This window comes from Ananas comosus, linkage group 17 (assembly GCF_001540865.1).
Source record: "Ananas comosus cultivar F153 linkage group 17, ASM154086v1, whole genome shotgun sequence".
Lineage (NCBI taxonomy): Eukaryota > Viridiplantae > Streptophyta > Magnoliopsida > Poales > Bromeliaceae > Ananas > Ananas comosus.
Window position 1 is genome coordinate 4158180 of NC_033637.1, and position 15235 is coordinate 4173414.

A 15235-nucleotide genomic window follows, 5' to 3' on the forward strand; every position below is an offset into this window, starting at 1 on the left:
ATACGATTTATTTCTAAAAAGTTAGAATAACATGCGATTTTTTTTGTTAAATTTATTATTCGCGAATAATTCGTGTATGCGAAACTATTCGGCCAAAAAAGCGTGCAAATTTTTTGTATAAAATTTCTTTCCGAATTATTACTGAATTATTTTCAAAAGTTTTATGAACTTTCGAAATATATAGATCATGAAAAAAATAAAGATGGCGACGATAACAAAATTTGTTATTACTTTTTTTACTTAATTAATCTGCTTTATTTTGTAGCTCTAGTTGTTTATATTTTTAAAAATTTATAATTATGTATGTTAGTAGCATAAATCTAGATAAAAAAGTTTAGTTCAATATCCGAATTTTTGATCCCGAATTGTTAATTGGTGAACGTATAATATCCGTATAAATTACATATTTAACAAAATTATTTTTTAAATTATATTTTTTAATAAATTTATAAATTAAAATATAAATTTTATTTAAATTATATTTGTATCGAATTTTTGTCGAATGCGAATGAACGATGATGATAAGATAGGCGGCTCCAAAATCTGGACAATGCCGGCAGCCACGGCCTGATGGATGGACTGTCGGTATGCTCACCGAGCAAGACGAAACAAAGCTGTCAGCCCATCCTTTCTTTTTTTTTTTTTTTTTTTGCCTCTTTCTAACTTTCTCGGGAGTCGGAACCGCTGAACAAAAATGCGTTTGATAAGTTGGTCTTATACCACACACTATACAAGTCCATGTGCTTTTCACCTTTCATATAGTTTTTTTTTTCCAACTTATTGCTATTCTCACCCATTTATCAGCCACGCTACACGTATACGTTTCATTCTCTGAATTATATTCCCTTCTCGCCAGACGACAAAAATGTCGCACCAAAATGAAAAATTGTGGGGGAGAGTATCACCACGGCGTGGGCCGGGGATTGGGTGTCTTTGTCGCCTGCTACGTACTGAAAGAAAAGCAAATTTGGACGCAAACATTTTGCTTGAAATGTCCCCACGGTATCAACCGTACACCGCCTATAATTTATTTTATTTTATTTTTTTTTTAAAATAGTATGTTATTCATTTTGCTTGAAATTAAAGTATATTTTATTCATGTATTTTTTTTTTGACTGGGTGATAATATTTGATAGGATGTTAGTAATTGTTGCTGAAATATTGTTCTCTAATAACCATTTAAATTTTTGAAGAATAATGGTTATTTTAGTTAATTTAATGTAGTATTAAGGCAGATCACGTCAAGATTCTGACTTTACAAATTTCTTCCTTTTTAATTTAAGTTTACGTCTTAGACATATTCAAGTCATGTCAGAATTTTTATATTTAATTTAAATTCACGTTTTGAGTTTATCAAAATGATCTCGTCAGAATCCTCTTATTTAATTTAAGCTCTCCTCTTGGATCTATCAAGAGATATTGAGCCCAGATGTGTGGGACAATACGTGTTGAATATAATATTACCTAGACTATCAAAATATTTCGAGTCGAGACGCGAGGAAGAGTGTTGAATATAAATATTGCCCATATGTGAGGAAAAGTTACGTCAAACTCTTAGTATAACTATTTTTTTTATTTAATTTAAATTCACGTTTTGGACCTAGCATTACTAATTTGTTTTATTTAATTTAAGTTCATATTTTGTGTTTATTAAAATATTTTAAATCCATACATGAGAAGGAATGCTAAATATAATATTGTCCATGCTATTAAAATGTTTTGAACTATCAAAATATTTTTAATCCAGAGGTGAGCAAAGTATTGAATATAAATATTGCTCATAAGAAAAAGTGTTGAATATAAATATTAAAATATAATTCTCTAGCAACTTAAGTTTTTGAAGAATAACAGTTGTTTTATTTTTAATTTAATAACTTTTGCAATGAAATAAAAATGTTAAGAATTTTTCAGTCTAAGCTACAATTGATAGTCTAATTGTTAGGTATCTAATCTTAAAATTTTAGACTGAGTTTTAAGTCTGGGTTATGAACAAAAAATCATGTCTATGCACGTTAGCATATAAGCTAGTTAATAAATAAATAAATAAATAAATAAAGGCCTTTTTGCATAAAAAATCTACTTATTTTGTGCTATTGCAAAACCGGGTCACCTTTTTCGTTTTTGCAGATTCGGTCCGCTTTTTCAGCAAACTGACCAAAATACCCTTATTACTTTTTCTCTTTCCTCTTTCTCTCTCCTCTTCGTTTCTGTCGTTCTTTTTTTTTTTTCTCGCCGAAAAAAAAAGGCGGACCGTCGCCTTCTTCTTCACCGTCGCCTCCCTCCTCACCATCTTTCTTCACCGTCGCCCCCCTCCTCACCCTCCTCTCCACCGCCCGCGACCCCCTCCTCCTCTCCTCCGCCGCCGCGGACCCCGAGCCTTATCCCGTCGCCGTGGGGGCAGCGCCTGCGGCGAACGGGGTCGGGCTGGATGCGGAGAAGAAGACAACGGCGAAGAAGAAGAAGGGGAGGTCAAGCGACAGGGCGCAGGAGGGGGAGGCGGAAGCGCAACCGGCGTCGGCACCAGCGCCGCGCGTGTTCTTCTCCGTCGGCGCTGCCCCTCCTCCCGCCGCCGTGCAGAAGCCGCCGACCAGCGCCTCTGCTTCTCCCACGACGACGTCGAGACGCCGCGTCCGCCGCGGACCCCCAGCCCGATCCCGTCGCCGCAGCGGCAGCGGCCGCGGCGAACGGGGTCGGATTGTTTTTATTTTAAGACCACCTCGCACATTCTTACAGGATATTTATACTGCTTCTCCTCTTGTGCACTGTTTCTTGCCTCTCGTTGCACTGTTTTCTCCTCCTTGTTCAGCTGTTTCTTCTCCCTTTAAAGAGGAAAGAGAGAAACAGTCACAGAGGAGGAAACAGCTGCAACAAGAGGCAGAACGCAGTATAACATCATCTGTTAAATTCTCCTCTTGTTGCACTGTTTCTCCTCGTTGTTGCACTGTTCTCGCTCTTTAAAAAGAGGAGCAACAGTGCCAACAAGAGGAGAAGCAGTATAAATATCGTCTTTAAATTGGTGCCAGTTTAATGTATAAATGGCGTGCAGCTTTTTTTCTTGTTGTCACATTTTTTTTTCCGTCTTGTACACTATTTTTTATTTAAACTGACCTCATCTTTAAACAGTATTTATACTGGCTTCTCTCCTCTTAGTGCACTGTTTTCTTCCATCTCCCTTGTTCAAGCTTTTCTCTCCTCTTTAAAGCAGGAAAAACAGCTGCATTAAAAGGAGAAAACACGTGCAACAAGAGGAGAATGCAGTATATAATATCTCTAAAATAGTGCAGTTTAAGATAAAACACAGGTACATAACAAGAGTAGAAACATGATGCAAAACGCGGAGAATGATTGCAACACAGAGGTAGAAACCGGTGCAACAGAGAGAAACAGTGCAACTTTCATTAACAAAAAAAGAGTGTAAATTTTATCTTGAGGTGCACTTATATCTAAAGAAGTGCAATAAGAAGAGACAACATGTAAATATCTTTCAAAGAGTGTAATTTTCATTTAAAAAGTGTAATTTTTATTTTAAAGCTGCAGTTTACATCTTAAGTAGTGCAACTTGTAATTTTTTTGTAGTTAACGATACAATTTCATCTTCATCCTTTTTTTTTATATAATTTTTTATCTTTATTTTTTTTCTGTTTTTTTTTTTTGTCACCCTCTCTGTCAATAGCCACGGTGTCGGTGATGACGCCGCTAAAGACCCCCCACTCCGAGGCTGCAGCGCCGCAGTGATCTCCACGGTGTCGGCGTCGGCGTCGGTGTCGGCGAAGATGCATCGTCGTCGGAGGCAGCAGAGAAGGAGGGAGAAAGAGAGACGGGAAGGGCAGGGAAGAGCGAAAGAGGCGCCGTCGTCGAAAACTGTGGAGGAGAGTCAGAGAAGAAAAGAAAAGAAAAATACAAAAAAAAAAGTCACAGTCCGGCCTTAGGGGGATCAGAGGCGAGGAAGGTGGGGGCGCCGGCGGCGACGCCGCTCTGTCTTCGCCGCTCTCTGGGAGGAGAAAAAAAAAAAAGAACGAGAGAAAAAAAAGAAAAGAAAAAGGTATAAGGGCACCTCCGCTCCGTCTTCGCAGCTCTCTGGGAAGAAAAAGAAAAAAGAACGAGAGGAAAAAAGAGGAGAGAGAAAGAGAAAAGAGAAAAAGGTATAAGAGTATTTTGGTCAGTTTGCTGAAAAAGCGGACCGAATCTGCAAAAGCTAAAAAGATGGCCCGATTTTGCAAAAGTCCAAAATAAGTGAATTTTTTATGCAAATTGGCCATAAATAAATTCTTGTCTAGTATATTTTATTTTCTGTCGAGTTACGTGAGATGGTGAAAGTCTAAAGTAAAAAACGAACAAAAGTATCATCTAGTAAATTCTGTTATCCATTGTGTCTAATAAATGATAATATATTAGTTTTAAAGCAAAATATGGTAAAAATGTACAGAGACTCTCTTGACCATAGACCATTTTAAAGTAGACCTAGGCGTCACGGGCACTGACACGGAATGCGAGACACAACAAGACTCGAACACCGCGAGTCGACAACTTTCAAAAAATTAAGACATGGACACAATATGAACACCACTAATAAAATATAATATTATTAATATAATAATATATTTGTATTATGTATAAAAATATTAATTTTTGTAAAATATTGTTATATTTCTCATATGAATGAAAATTAGTAAAATTTTTATTAATAGTTCATATATTTTAAGAAATTTTTTTTCACCATACATAATTAATTTATATTGTCAAAAAAAATTATATACATTCATGAAAAGGCTAAAATATTTATTTTATCGTACATTACATATGCATAGAAAAAATAAAATAAAAATAGATATATATATTTTTTAGTTATATACACTATGAATCGACATTAAACAGGCGTCCGAAAACTATGCACTGTCCACATCGGATCGGATACCTGTCCGACATGAACACGCGCGTGTCCGATACGGATAGGTGAGGTTTATAGAAGTGTCCGTGATACGTAGAAGTAGACCTGCCAACTATTTTTTTATAAAATATTGAGACTCTCTCTCCTTTTTTTTAAAACAAATTTAAGTTGTTGCACTTACATGGATACAGTATTTTGTTAAATTTAAAAGTTCTATTAGTAATCAATCATTCAATAGTCTAATTTTATTTGCTAAAAAATAATTAAAATTACTAAATTTAATAAAATTCACAGTGAATGGATAAAACCACAAGTTATTTGCTAAAATCACTTACTTGCAAGAAATTGAAGTTTAGGACGGTCCGAATTAAAAGAAAATTTAAAGTTCCGAAGTTTCCAAACATATTTAACTCAAAATATACATCTCCGTGGAAGAGAAAAACATTTCATTGAGTACAGCTCAATATTATACATCTAATATAATAATTTTTCTTTTTTTGTATGAGTAAGAATGTCAATGGGTCGATTTCAGGGTGGTTGTTAAAAAAATATAAAAAAAAAGCTAAACCAAACTCGAGATCGTCACAAAAAATCAAAATGAAAATCGAAGTCTTGGAATTTTGAAAATGTATAATTACAACTGAAATCAGCAAGAAAATCAGTATCAGTAACCAAAACTGAATAATTAAACTTGAATTTGATATTTTATAAATTAAGTCATGCCAAATAAGTAAATTTAATGCCTATTTTTATTTTTCAGACTTATATTTAATAATAAGTATCAATAAAAAATATTTATTAGCCGTAAGTTTTAAATCCGACGGTCCATATGCATAGTAACTAAAACTACTTGTTTGCAGCGTCGGTTAAAATCGTTCAGGTTTTTGTGCTCAAACTATCGAGAATGTGACATTTTAGCCCCTAAATTTTAATTTAATATAGTTTTTAACTTGAAGTTAATAAATTATTACAAGTAAAGCACATAATTTAATTTAATTGACTAAATATTGACGTATTGGTGATGTATAAGTTCTGACATATTAATTAGAATATTTTTTTAATTTAATTTTTTTAAAAATATATAATTTGCCAAATAATACAATAATAATTTTATTTGATCAAATAATTTTATTTTGTCCAAGGACAATTGAAAAACAGTTAATTATTTACCATATTTAATGAAATTAAAAACGATCAATCATTTACCATGTTTAATGAAATTTAGCTGCGATAAATTATTTATTGTCTTTTTCTATAACAAAGAAAATGATAAATAATTTACCTTTTTTTTATTTCTTATATAAAATCCTGACAACCATATAAAATTTCAACAAACACACATAATTTTAAAACATAAAAAATCCTAACAACGTACCAATACAATTTTAATAATCGAATAAAATTTTTAATAATCCACGTACACGGCTAATAATCTTATAAAAATCTTACTAATTTAATAAATGATTCACCATTTTTTAAAGACCGTGAATAATTTACCGCGTTCCATTATGTTTAGGGTAAATTAGTTGATCAAATAAATTTTTGAAAAGATCATTTGATAAATTTAAAAATTTTTATAGGATAATTGTATAAAAAGTCATTTTAATTATTATTGCACAATCAATTACACTACTTTTATATTAACAATATATTAATATTTAGTTAAATAAATTAAATTATAAAATTGAAAAATTATATCATACATCATATGATAAATAAAAAAAATCTGCTCAGTATAAATTAGAAAAAATTTTAAATACTACCCCGCAGTTTCACACTTTCTCACATTGTACTCTGTTGTTTAAAGTGTATCAATTTATTAGTGTCCTGTGTTTATCTTTTTATTATCGATTCCATTAATTTTTTTTCGTTAAATCAGTGATAAGATAAAAACTAAAGGGTACTAAAGCGAATATTCGATAAACCTCGGTGGAATACTTGAACTTTTTTGTATATAATTTAATAAAATATTAACAAAAAAGTTAATAAAAAGATAAAAATAAAAGCACATGACACTAATTTGATACACTTTAAACCACAGAATAGTAAAGTGAGAAAGTATGACACTACAGGGGTCGCATTTGAAGTTCACTCTATAAATTATACACCCTATTTGGGGATATGGATAGCTTTTTTTCTTTTTTTCTTAATTTTTTTTTAATGTAATTGAGTCTTTGGTTAAAAAAAGGGGGTAGGAATAACCAGTGACGTGTGACGGATCCTATGTAGTGTTCAGGGTTCACGGACAGCGTGGTGGGTTTGGTTCAGGGGTATATTCGTCATTTGGGAGCGTCTGCTCGTTATAAATGCACGTGAACCCAACCGGTCCGTTCATCACATAGCCAGCCTAAAATCCTCTTTGCCAATTGCCACCCCCTCTTTTCGGAAAGGAGAAGAGAGAGAGAGAGAGAGAGAGAGAGAGAGAGAGGAGAAGAGGAGGAAGGAGACGACGCGTCCCTAAAACGTTTCCTTGCATAAGAGACGTATAGGGAGAGTCATCGTCATCATCTTCGCGAGAGAGAGAGGGGAGAGGAGGAGGAGGAGGGGGAGGAGGAGGAGGAGGAGGAGGAGGAGAGAGAGAAAGAGGCGACGGAGGAGGCGTGCTGTATGTCAGATCGTAGTGAGGGATACTACGGTGGATACGGTGAGCTCGCGAACCCCCTGCAATGGCCGCAACTGAGGAAAAGGCGACGCCATGCTGCCCCCCCGCGGCCGCCGCGAAGNGCGGGCGCGGCGGCGGAGGGATCGCGCCGAAGGCAGTGGGCGAGTGGGCCGTGAACGGGAAGCGATCGGCGTCGGCGACGGCGACGGCAACGGGATCGGGATCGGGATCGGCGGCGGCGGCGGCCGTGAACTCGCTGATCCGCGCCCCCGTGGAGGACATCGAGGAGCCCACGGCCCCCACCACCGCGAAAGCTTCCTCCAAGGGTAAGATCCCAGGATTTTGTTGGTTCATTGCGATTGATTCTGATGAGGTAGGACGATATAGTTGGGGGATTGTGGGATTGATGATAGGTGAATATGAACATCGATTCCAGCTATAACAAGGTAAGAGATGCTTTTGATCGGCGAACGAAAATATAGGGTTGGAAAACAGAAATCTAATTTGACGTCCGAAAACAAAATTTCCAATCGGGAGTGGGGAAAATATAATAATATAGTGCTTCTTCTAATAGCAATTCGCAGGGACCACTTTCTAGTACCGTACCATGCCCTACTGCAGAGCTAAACATGCTTATAAGCTTGAATTGATTATGTAAAAGTTTGACCCACCTGGGTAGAAGAATATTGAATTCGGCAGGTTCCTGCCATCCTTTTTTTTTTTTTTTAATTATTATTATTATTGCTAGGAAAGAATGAGGCCTGTTATTATTACTAACTTATTAGTATTTGAACATTTGATGATGTTTTTGTCGAATATGCATGAGGTCATCTTCCAACTTCAATCTGATTAGTTGCGTAAAAGAGTTTAATAATGACTTGATGGCAGAATAGAGATCTATTGAATCTTATTGGTTATTATTATTACGTTACGTCTGCAGTTGCTGACATGCATGTAGTCAAGTTCCAATCTCTGTGAGAATTCGTATTGTAATTTGCTACGGCAGCTCAACATGCACAGAAAGAATATGGACACGTATTATGTTATATGAACTATTGGGATTCCTGGAAAAAGGCTTCATATCATCTTTTCCGCGCGGGAACTTTGAAACTAGCCATACTACATTAGCTGCAACTTAGTTTTGCTAGTGGCATTTGATACGGTCTTTCATTGTTTGTTTGCAAAAATATTTTATCTTTTCCCTCCCCACCAATCCTCTGAACTCATCGTCTGTTGATTTGCCAACTCACTACCCATCAGTAATATTATGTCTGTCGTGACTAGTGCTTAACGACTTGTGGGGAAAAAATTGTAGGGATTTCAATAATGACAAGGGCTCAGACACGCCACCCTTTAGAGCCGTTATCTGCAGCTGAAATCTCTGTGGCAGTAGCAACTGTTAGGGCTGCTGGGGCAACTCCTGAGGTGGGTTGTGATGTCATGCATAGTTGTATACCATTTCTTTTTCTACATGTTATAATGCTTTATACGGATCTGAGGGATCAGTGACTGAACTCCAGGTGCGCGACGGTATGCGCTTTATTGAAGTTGTCCTGCTGGAACCAGAAAAGAATGTTGTGGCATTAGCTGATGCCTATTTCTTTCCCCCTTTCCAACCATCACTGTTACCTAGAACTAAAGGGGGTGCGGTTATTCCAAGCAAGCTTCCTCCTAGGAGGGCACGGCTTGTTGTCTATAACAAAATATCAAATGAGACTAGTGTCTGGATTGTCGAACTGTCGGAAGTGCATGCAGCAACCCGAGGTGGTCATCATAGAGGGAAAGCCATTTCATCAGAAATTGTTCCCGATGTCCAACCACCAATGGTATGCCATTTCTAATGCCTCTTGTAATGCTTAGAGATCTTCCTTCTTTTTAAGTGCTTTCATTGCCATGTTTCTCTTATGTTTTTCTTTGATGTTGTCATCAGTTTAACAGAATTGTCTTTCAGTTAATAATAAATTTTACATCGCACCAAAATACCCCACTATGCAATGGCAAATTTGAAGGGCCAAGGGTTTAAGGTTTAGATCAAATTAAGTAGTTAATTTTCAAATATCAGTTAAGACGATAGTAACATAATTATCAAATGAATAGTACTATTTTACTGTTGATGCAATGTGTTACTAAGTGTATCCCATATCAATCCAAAAGATTCTTCACAATGTCTCAAGTTTCCACCTGATAATCAAATATGCTCTCCAAAGCCTCTGAACAGCAGCACATCTAGATAACCAAAGTCTATTCTCTATTTGTCATATTTTCACTGGCCAATGCTTCTCTTTTCAGTTGATATTTTATCAAAATCTGGAAGTTGTCATGCTCTAAATGTGACAGAAAATCAACATGTTCTTTCTTTTCTCTAGAATTAATCTCAATATTAATCTCTGTTGCTGATGATATTGAACTACTTATATTATTTGGCAACTGCAGGATGCCGTAGAATATGCAGACTGTGAAGCTGTTGTGAAAAGTTATCCTCCATTTATGGAGGCGATGAAAAAGAGAGGTATTGAGGACATGGATCTTGTGATGGTAGATGCCTGGTAAGCTTGCTAATGAATATTAATTTCTTGGTCAGTTTGTCCTTAAGCAATGTCTGCTGTTTCCTGTCTATCATTTTGTCATAATGTGTCATCATGATCTCTATTTTGGTGTCTCCAGGTGTGTAGGCTACTATAGTGATGCGGATGCTCCAAGTCGCAGACTAGCCAAACCACTGATCTTTTGTCGAACTGAGAGCGATTGCCCAATGGAGAATGGTTATGCTCGTCCAGTTGAAGGGATCTATATTCTGGTCGATATTCAAAATAACGTGGTAATTGAATTTGAAGATAGAAAGCTTGTTCCCCTCCCTCCAGCAGATCCTTTGAGAAACTACACTCCTGGAGAAACACGAGGTGGTGTTGATAGAAGCGATGTGAAACCTATACATATTCTTCAGCCTGAAGGTCCAAGTTTTCGCATTAATGGTTACTATGTGGAATGGCAGAAGGTAATTTTTTTCTGTCAGTTTCCTTTCCTCAGCTTTCTTTGATTTTCTTCTTGGCTGTACTGCATCTTGATATTACTTACTTTATGCTGTCAGTGGAATTTTCGAATTGGTTTCACCCCAAGGGAGGGCTTGGTAATCTACTCTGTGGCATATGTTGATGGTAATCGTGGACGGAGACCTGTGGCACACAGGTTGAGCTTTGTTGAGATGGTAGTTCCTTATGGAGACCCCAATGAGCCGCATTATCGTAAGAATGCATTTGATGCGGGAGAAGATGGTCTTGGGAAAAATGCACACTCTCTTAAAAAGGTTATCTAATTACGCTACTGTGATTCAGTACTCCACATGATAGATACCATTTATTTCGGATTGATTGTGATTCCTAGATATCTGGTGATGATGCAGGGTTGTGACTGCTTAGGCTACATAAAGTATTTTGATGCTCATTTTACGAATTATACTGGTGGGGTTGAGACAATTGAGAATTGCGTATGCTTGCATGAAGAGGACCATGGAATTTTATGGAAGCATCAAGATTGGAGAACTGGGTTAGCTGAGGTCAGACGATCAAGAAGGCTTACTGTGTCATTTATATGTACAGTGGCTAACTATGAGTACGGATTTTTCTGGCACTTTTATCAGGTAATTGGAAATTTTCTTTCTTATTCTTGTACTAGTGTATATGTTGGATTTGTATCATGCAGTTGTTCTGGAATCTAGATCCGTTAGTTCTCCATTCTTACTTTGTCATATTCATAAGTTCTGAGATATTATTATGAATTGATGAACATAAATATTGATCCAGGTTTGATTTGTGAACATTCTGACAAGTATTCTCAATTTCTTCCTGAGAATCTTAATTTGCAGCTAAGAGTCATGGATTGTTGTGCTGTCGCATGCCATGACACGTACTGCGTTGATTCTGGCACAATGCAGTTTGTACAGTTGTGAGTTGGGTACCTTTGAAATACTTTTTTCACACCACAGGGCTACTGTTCTATGATACTAATAGTGAAGGTGCAGCACTGCTTTAAGTTGCTGCCAATAGCAGTAAGTCCTTCTGAAAAGGGTTTATTGAATAGAATTTCCTTTCTGTTGTTTCTGGCTGTAAGATGGGTTCATATCATTTTAAAAGTTGACACTTTGTTGATTGACATAGTCCACCATGCATTTCATAGCCTAATATATTGTGTAGAATGTGGTTGTGGAGTTTGTAGGATTCCATTACTTGAAGAGATGTCTACTTCTCGTTCATGGATGCTTTTAGTGGTACTTCCTCCAGTGAAGGTTCTTCATATATTCCTGATGTGTAGCATGTAATGTTCTCACTATTTCTCTAGCATGTTTATATGCACTTATGCTCCATGTCCTGCCTCTCATGAAAACTATCAATGTCTATGATGCTTTGCCTTCAATTAGCTTGTTTGGATTGTCTGCAGTAGAAGCATCTTTTGCTCTGCACTTTAGTAGTGTCATTCTTCTATTTTCCCTACGATTGCTATAATATAGCATGTATTCTTCATCTTATTAGAATAGTTTCTTCTATGTCGTAAAATTGCAGGATGGCAAAATTGAAGCAGAAGTAAAACTAACTGGAATTCTCAGCTTAGGAGCATTATTGCCTGGTGAATCAAGGAAATATGGCACAACTATTGCACCAGGTCTATATGCACCAGTTCATCAGCATTTCTTTGTTGCCCGAATGGATATGGCTGTTGATTGTAAGCCTACGGAAACATTCAATCAGGTTTGTGATGCGCATTTCTATCACTGATTCAATAGTATTTGTAATACCTTTCTGTCTAATAAAGTCTTTGTGAGTTGGTCTGTTATCTGGAAGCTCTTTTTATGGTATCTGAAACATGTTTGTTGTGATTATGTTTTACTTTCTAGGTGGTTGAGGTGAATGTGAAAGTTGAAGAACCAGGCCAACATAACATTCATAATAATGCCTTTTATGCTGAAGAAAAGCTTCTCAGATCTGAGCTGGAAGCAATGCGGGATTGCAATCCTTCATCTGCACGTCATTGGATTGTGAGTCGCCATAATTCTTGTGTATCTTTGTGTAGTGTCCTTCTGTTTCTGATTTCTTAAATCAAGATTGCATTTGGCAGTGTTTTTTCCTAATTTTTTGTTTTTCCTAAGTTCTATGTGTTCGAACTTCGAAGGACCCAAAGAATGGACTTTTTATTTTTTGCAGTTTTGGGTTAGTAAGAAAAGCCTTTTCTTTGTTTTATGTAAAGAAATAAGAAAAAGTTACTATTATGATTATTTTTTTTTTCTCTGATTGTCGAACTAAACTCAGGAACATGGACTTTGGTAACTAAGTCCATGAACTATCTTCAACTAGCTGTAATTTAAATTCTTTCTTGTTCTTTTGTTTTTCTTTTAACTTGCTGTGTTATAGGTTAATCCCGAGCTGTCAATATACTGTCACTTTGTTGTTGTATAACTAGAAATCCAACTTTGGCTTGTATAACAATGGTACTTTGTTAATTTCACATTTACTTGTTACTGATGCATTTTATTCAGGTAAGGAACACGAGAACTGTAAATCGTACTGGTCAGCCTACAGGCTACAAGCTCATGCCTGGTTCAAACTGCTTGCCATTAGCTCGTCCAGAGGCAAAATTCCTTAGAAGAGCAGCATTTTTGAAGCACAATCTTTGGGTTACACCATATAAGCGTGATGAGATGTTCCCAGGGGGAGAGTTTCCCAATCAAAATCCGCGTATAAATGAGGGATTGGCTACATGGGTCAAGAAGAATAGGTCCCTTGAGGAAACTGATATTGTTCTCTGGTCAGCATTATTCATTTATGAATTTCTGGATTGCCTTTTCACGTTGCCTCTTTTTCAACATCTTTTCTGTTTTTTTTTTTGCATTCTCTAACTTTGACATACTTACTAGACAGTTGAAACTTTCTGACGGGAGATCTCCATTATTTTTAACTTTTAAAGCTTTAGTTCAACCTGAATATCTCCTATCAGCATGATGAATATTAACGTTCTCATTTTTGCTCCATGAATTTTGTTCTCCAAATACAGGTACATTTTTGGTGTTACACATATTCCTCGCTTGGAAGACTGGCCTGTGATGCCCGCAGAACGCATAGGTTTTATGCTTATGGTACTGCATTTTTCTGTAGCTTGCTCTGATGATTTTAATTATCCACTGCAGTGAATTGATCTTGATACATTTGCGAGGAAACAGTACATATATTGAAACTTAATTTTCCCACATCTTAACCTGCTTAACATCCTATTCTAACAGATTGTTAATAAGAGCATTTGAAGGTAAGTGTACCTTACAAGCATGCAATTAAACTGCTAGTTGAACATTCAATTTAAATTATTTTTGCTTTGATTTAGATAGAGGTGGCGCTGCTTGGGCCACATTAAGATTCTCTTGGTCAAATGTTCAATCCCTCTTAAAGAGTTGATTGTTTGGTAATCCAATTATGACCTTGTTCTCCATTGCTTCTCGATCTTACATTTTCTTCCGGAGCCAAAAGATAAAAAGCTTACAACTACATATTTCTGATACTCAGCCTGGCCTATATGCCATTAATGAATGAATTGGGTATGCTATTTTACTCTATGCAGATTGCAGAGTGTTGTCGTTTTGACTCCCATGTACTAGCATTTGTGGTTTAAGGATGCATATTAGTATTAATCAGTATATCATTTCGAGATCCCATCTGCCGAGATTTAAACATTTTTATGTAATTCATATTTAATATTATAAATTTTGATTAGATTAGATTAGATTATGCCTGGTGCATCTTTTCACACTCTGAGCTGCTTCTGGTGTTTACCGTACCTTTTGAGTAATACTCCTGTTGATGGTAGTATGCCCTAGCTCATTACACTTTGATCTCTCTCTTTGGTCGGACAAGTTGAGTAGCACTCTTTTTTATGAACCCCTTTTATGTTCTAAAAGCATTTCTATCACGAGCTCTGTTAACATAGTTATGTTGGAAATGTTAATGCATATATAGTTCAATTTAATGTGTGTTTCCATTTTGATGGTTTTTTTTTTTTTTTTCCATTTGTGGTTGTGCAGCCCCATGGTTTCTTCAACTGCTCCCCTGCTGTTGATGTGCCTCCAAACACTAGTGATGTCGAGATTAAGGAAAGCGGATCGACAAAATTGATTCAGAACACTCTGCTTGCCAAGCTTTGATGGTGGAACCAGAAATTAAAACTCAAGCCATATAATAAATGAGGGAAAAACTCTTTGCTGTTTCTGTCACCGTTTTATCTGGATGTTCAATAATAAATGCGACTGGTTGATGCTTTATTTGTCTACTTTCTGATGGACTGTTTTGCTGAGCCAAAACAATTTACCAGATATTCTATCCAAATTTTAGAAGTTTTGACTTTGGTAATGCATCCAAGGAGGTGTTTGGTTTTCTGAAAAATATTTTAGAAAATAGTTTTCTTGCCCAAAAGGCTTCTTCTGGCTTTTTGATTCCTGAAAAAATAGTTTTTCTGAGAAGGTCTCTTTTGTTGTTTTCCAGATTTCATAGCAAAATAGTGTTTTTATTTTTCAGTTTTTTTAAAAAAATTCAGAAAACAAAACGTGTGGAAAAGAGTTTCTTTTAAGATTTTTTTTCCCCCAAACCATAGTTTTCCCCGCTTCCGTAAAGAAACCAAACACCCCGGCAATCGATTAGTACAAATACGTTCTATTTTTAATTTTTTGAAGTATATATGTTCGTGAAATGGTCGATCTTTCCTCGTGAAGT

General features: G+C 36.2%; 1 protein-coding gene across 1 annotated transcript; it reads left to right on the forward strand.

The window, feature by feature from the left end:
- On the forward strand, positions 7613-14795 carry LOC109723113 (copper methylamine oxidase; the record flags this gene model as incomplete). Its single annotated transcript, XM_020251334.1, is given in 12 exon segments — positions 7613-7816; positions 8806-8915; positions 9011-9316; positions 9924-10036; positions 10155-10485; positions 10579-10794; positions 10891-11127; positions 12047-12232; positions 12379-12519; positions 13018-13286; positions 13533-13614; positions 14551-14795. Coding segments are annotated over 12 exon segments (2315 nt in total), but the record flags the coding sequence as incomplete, so codon positions are not given.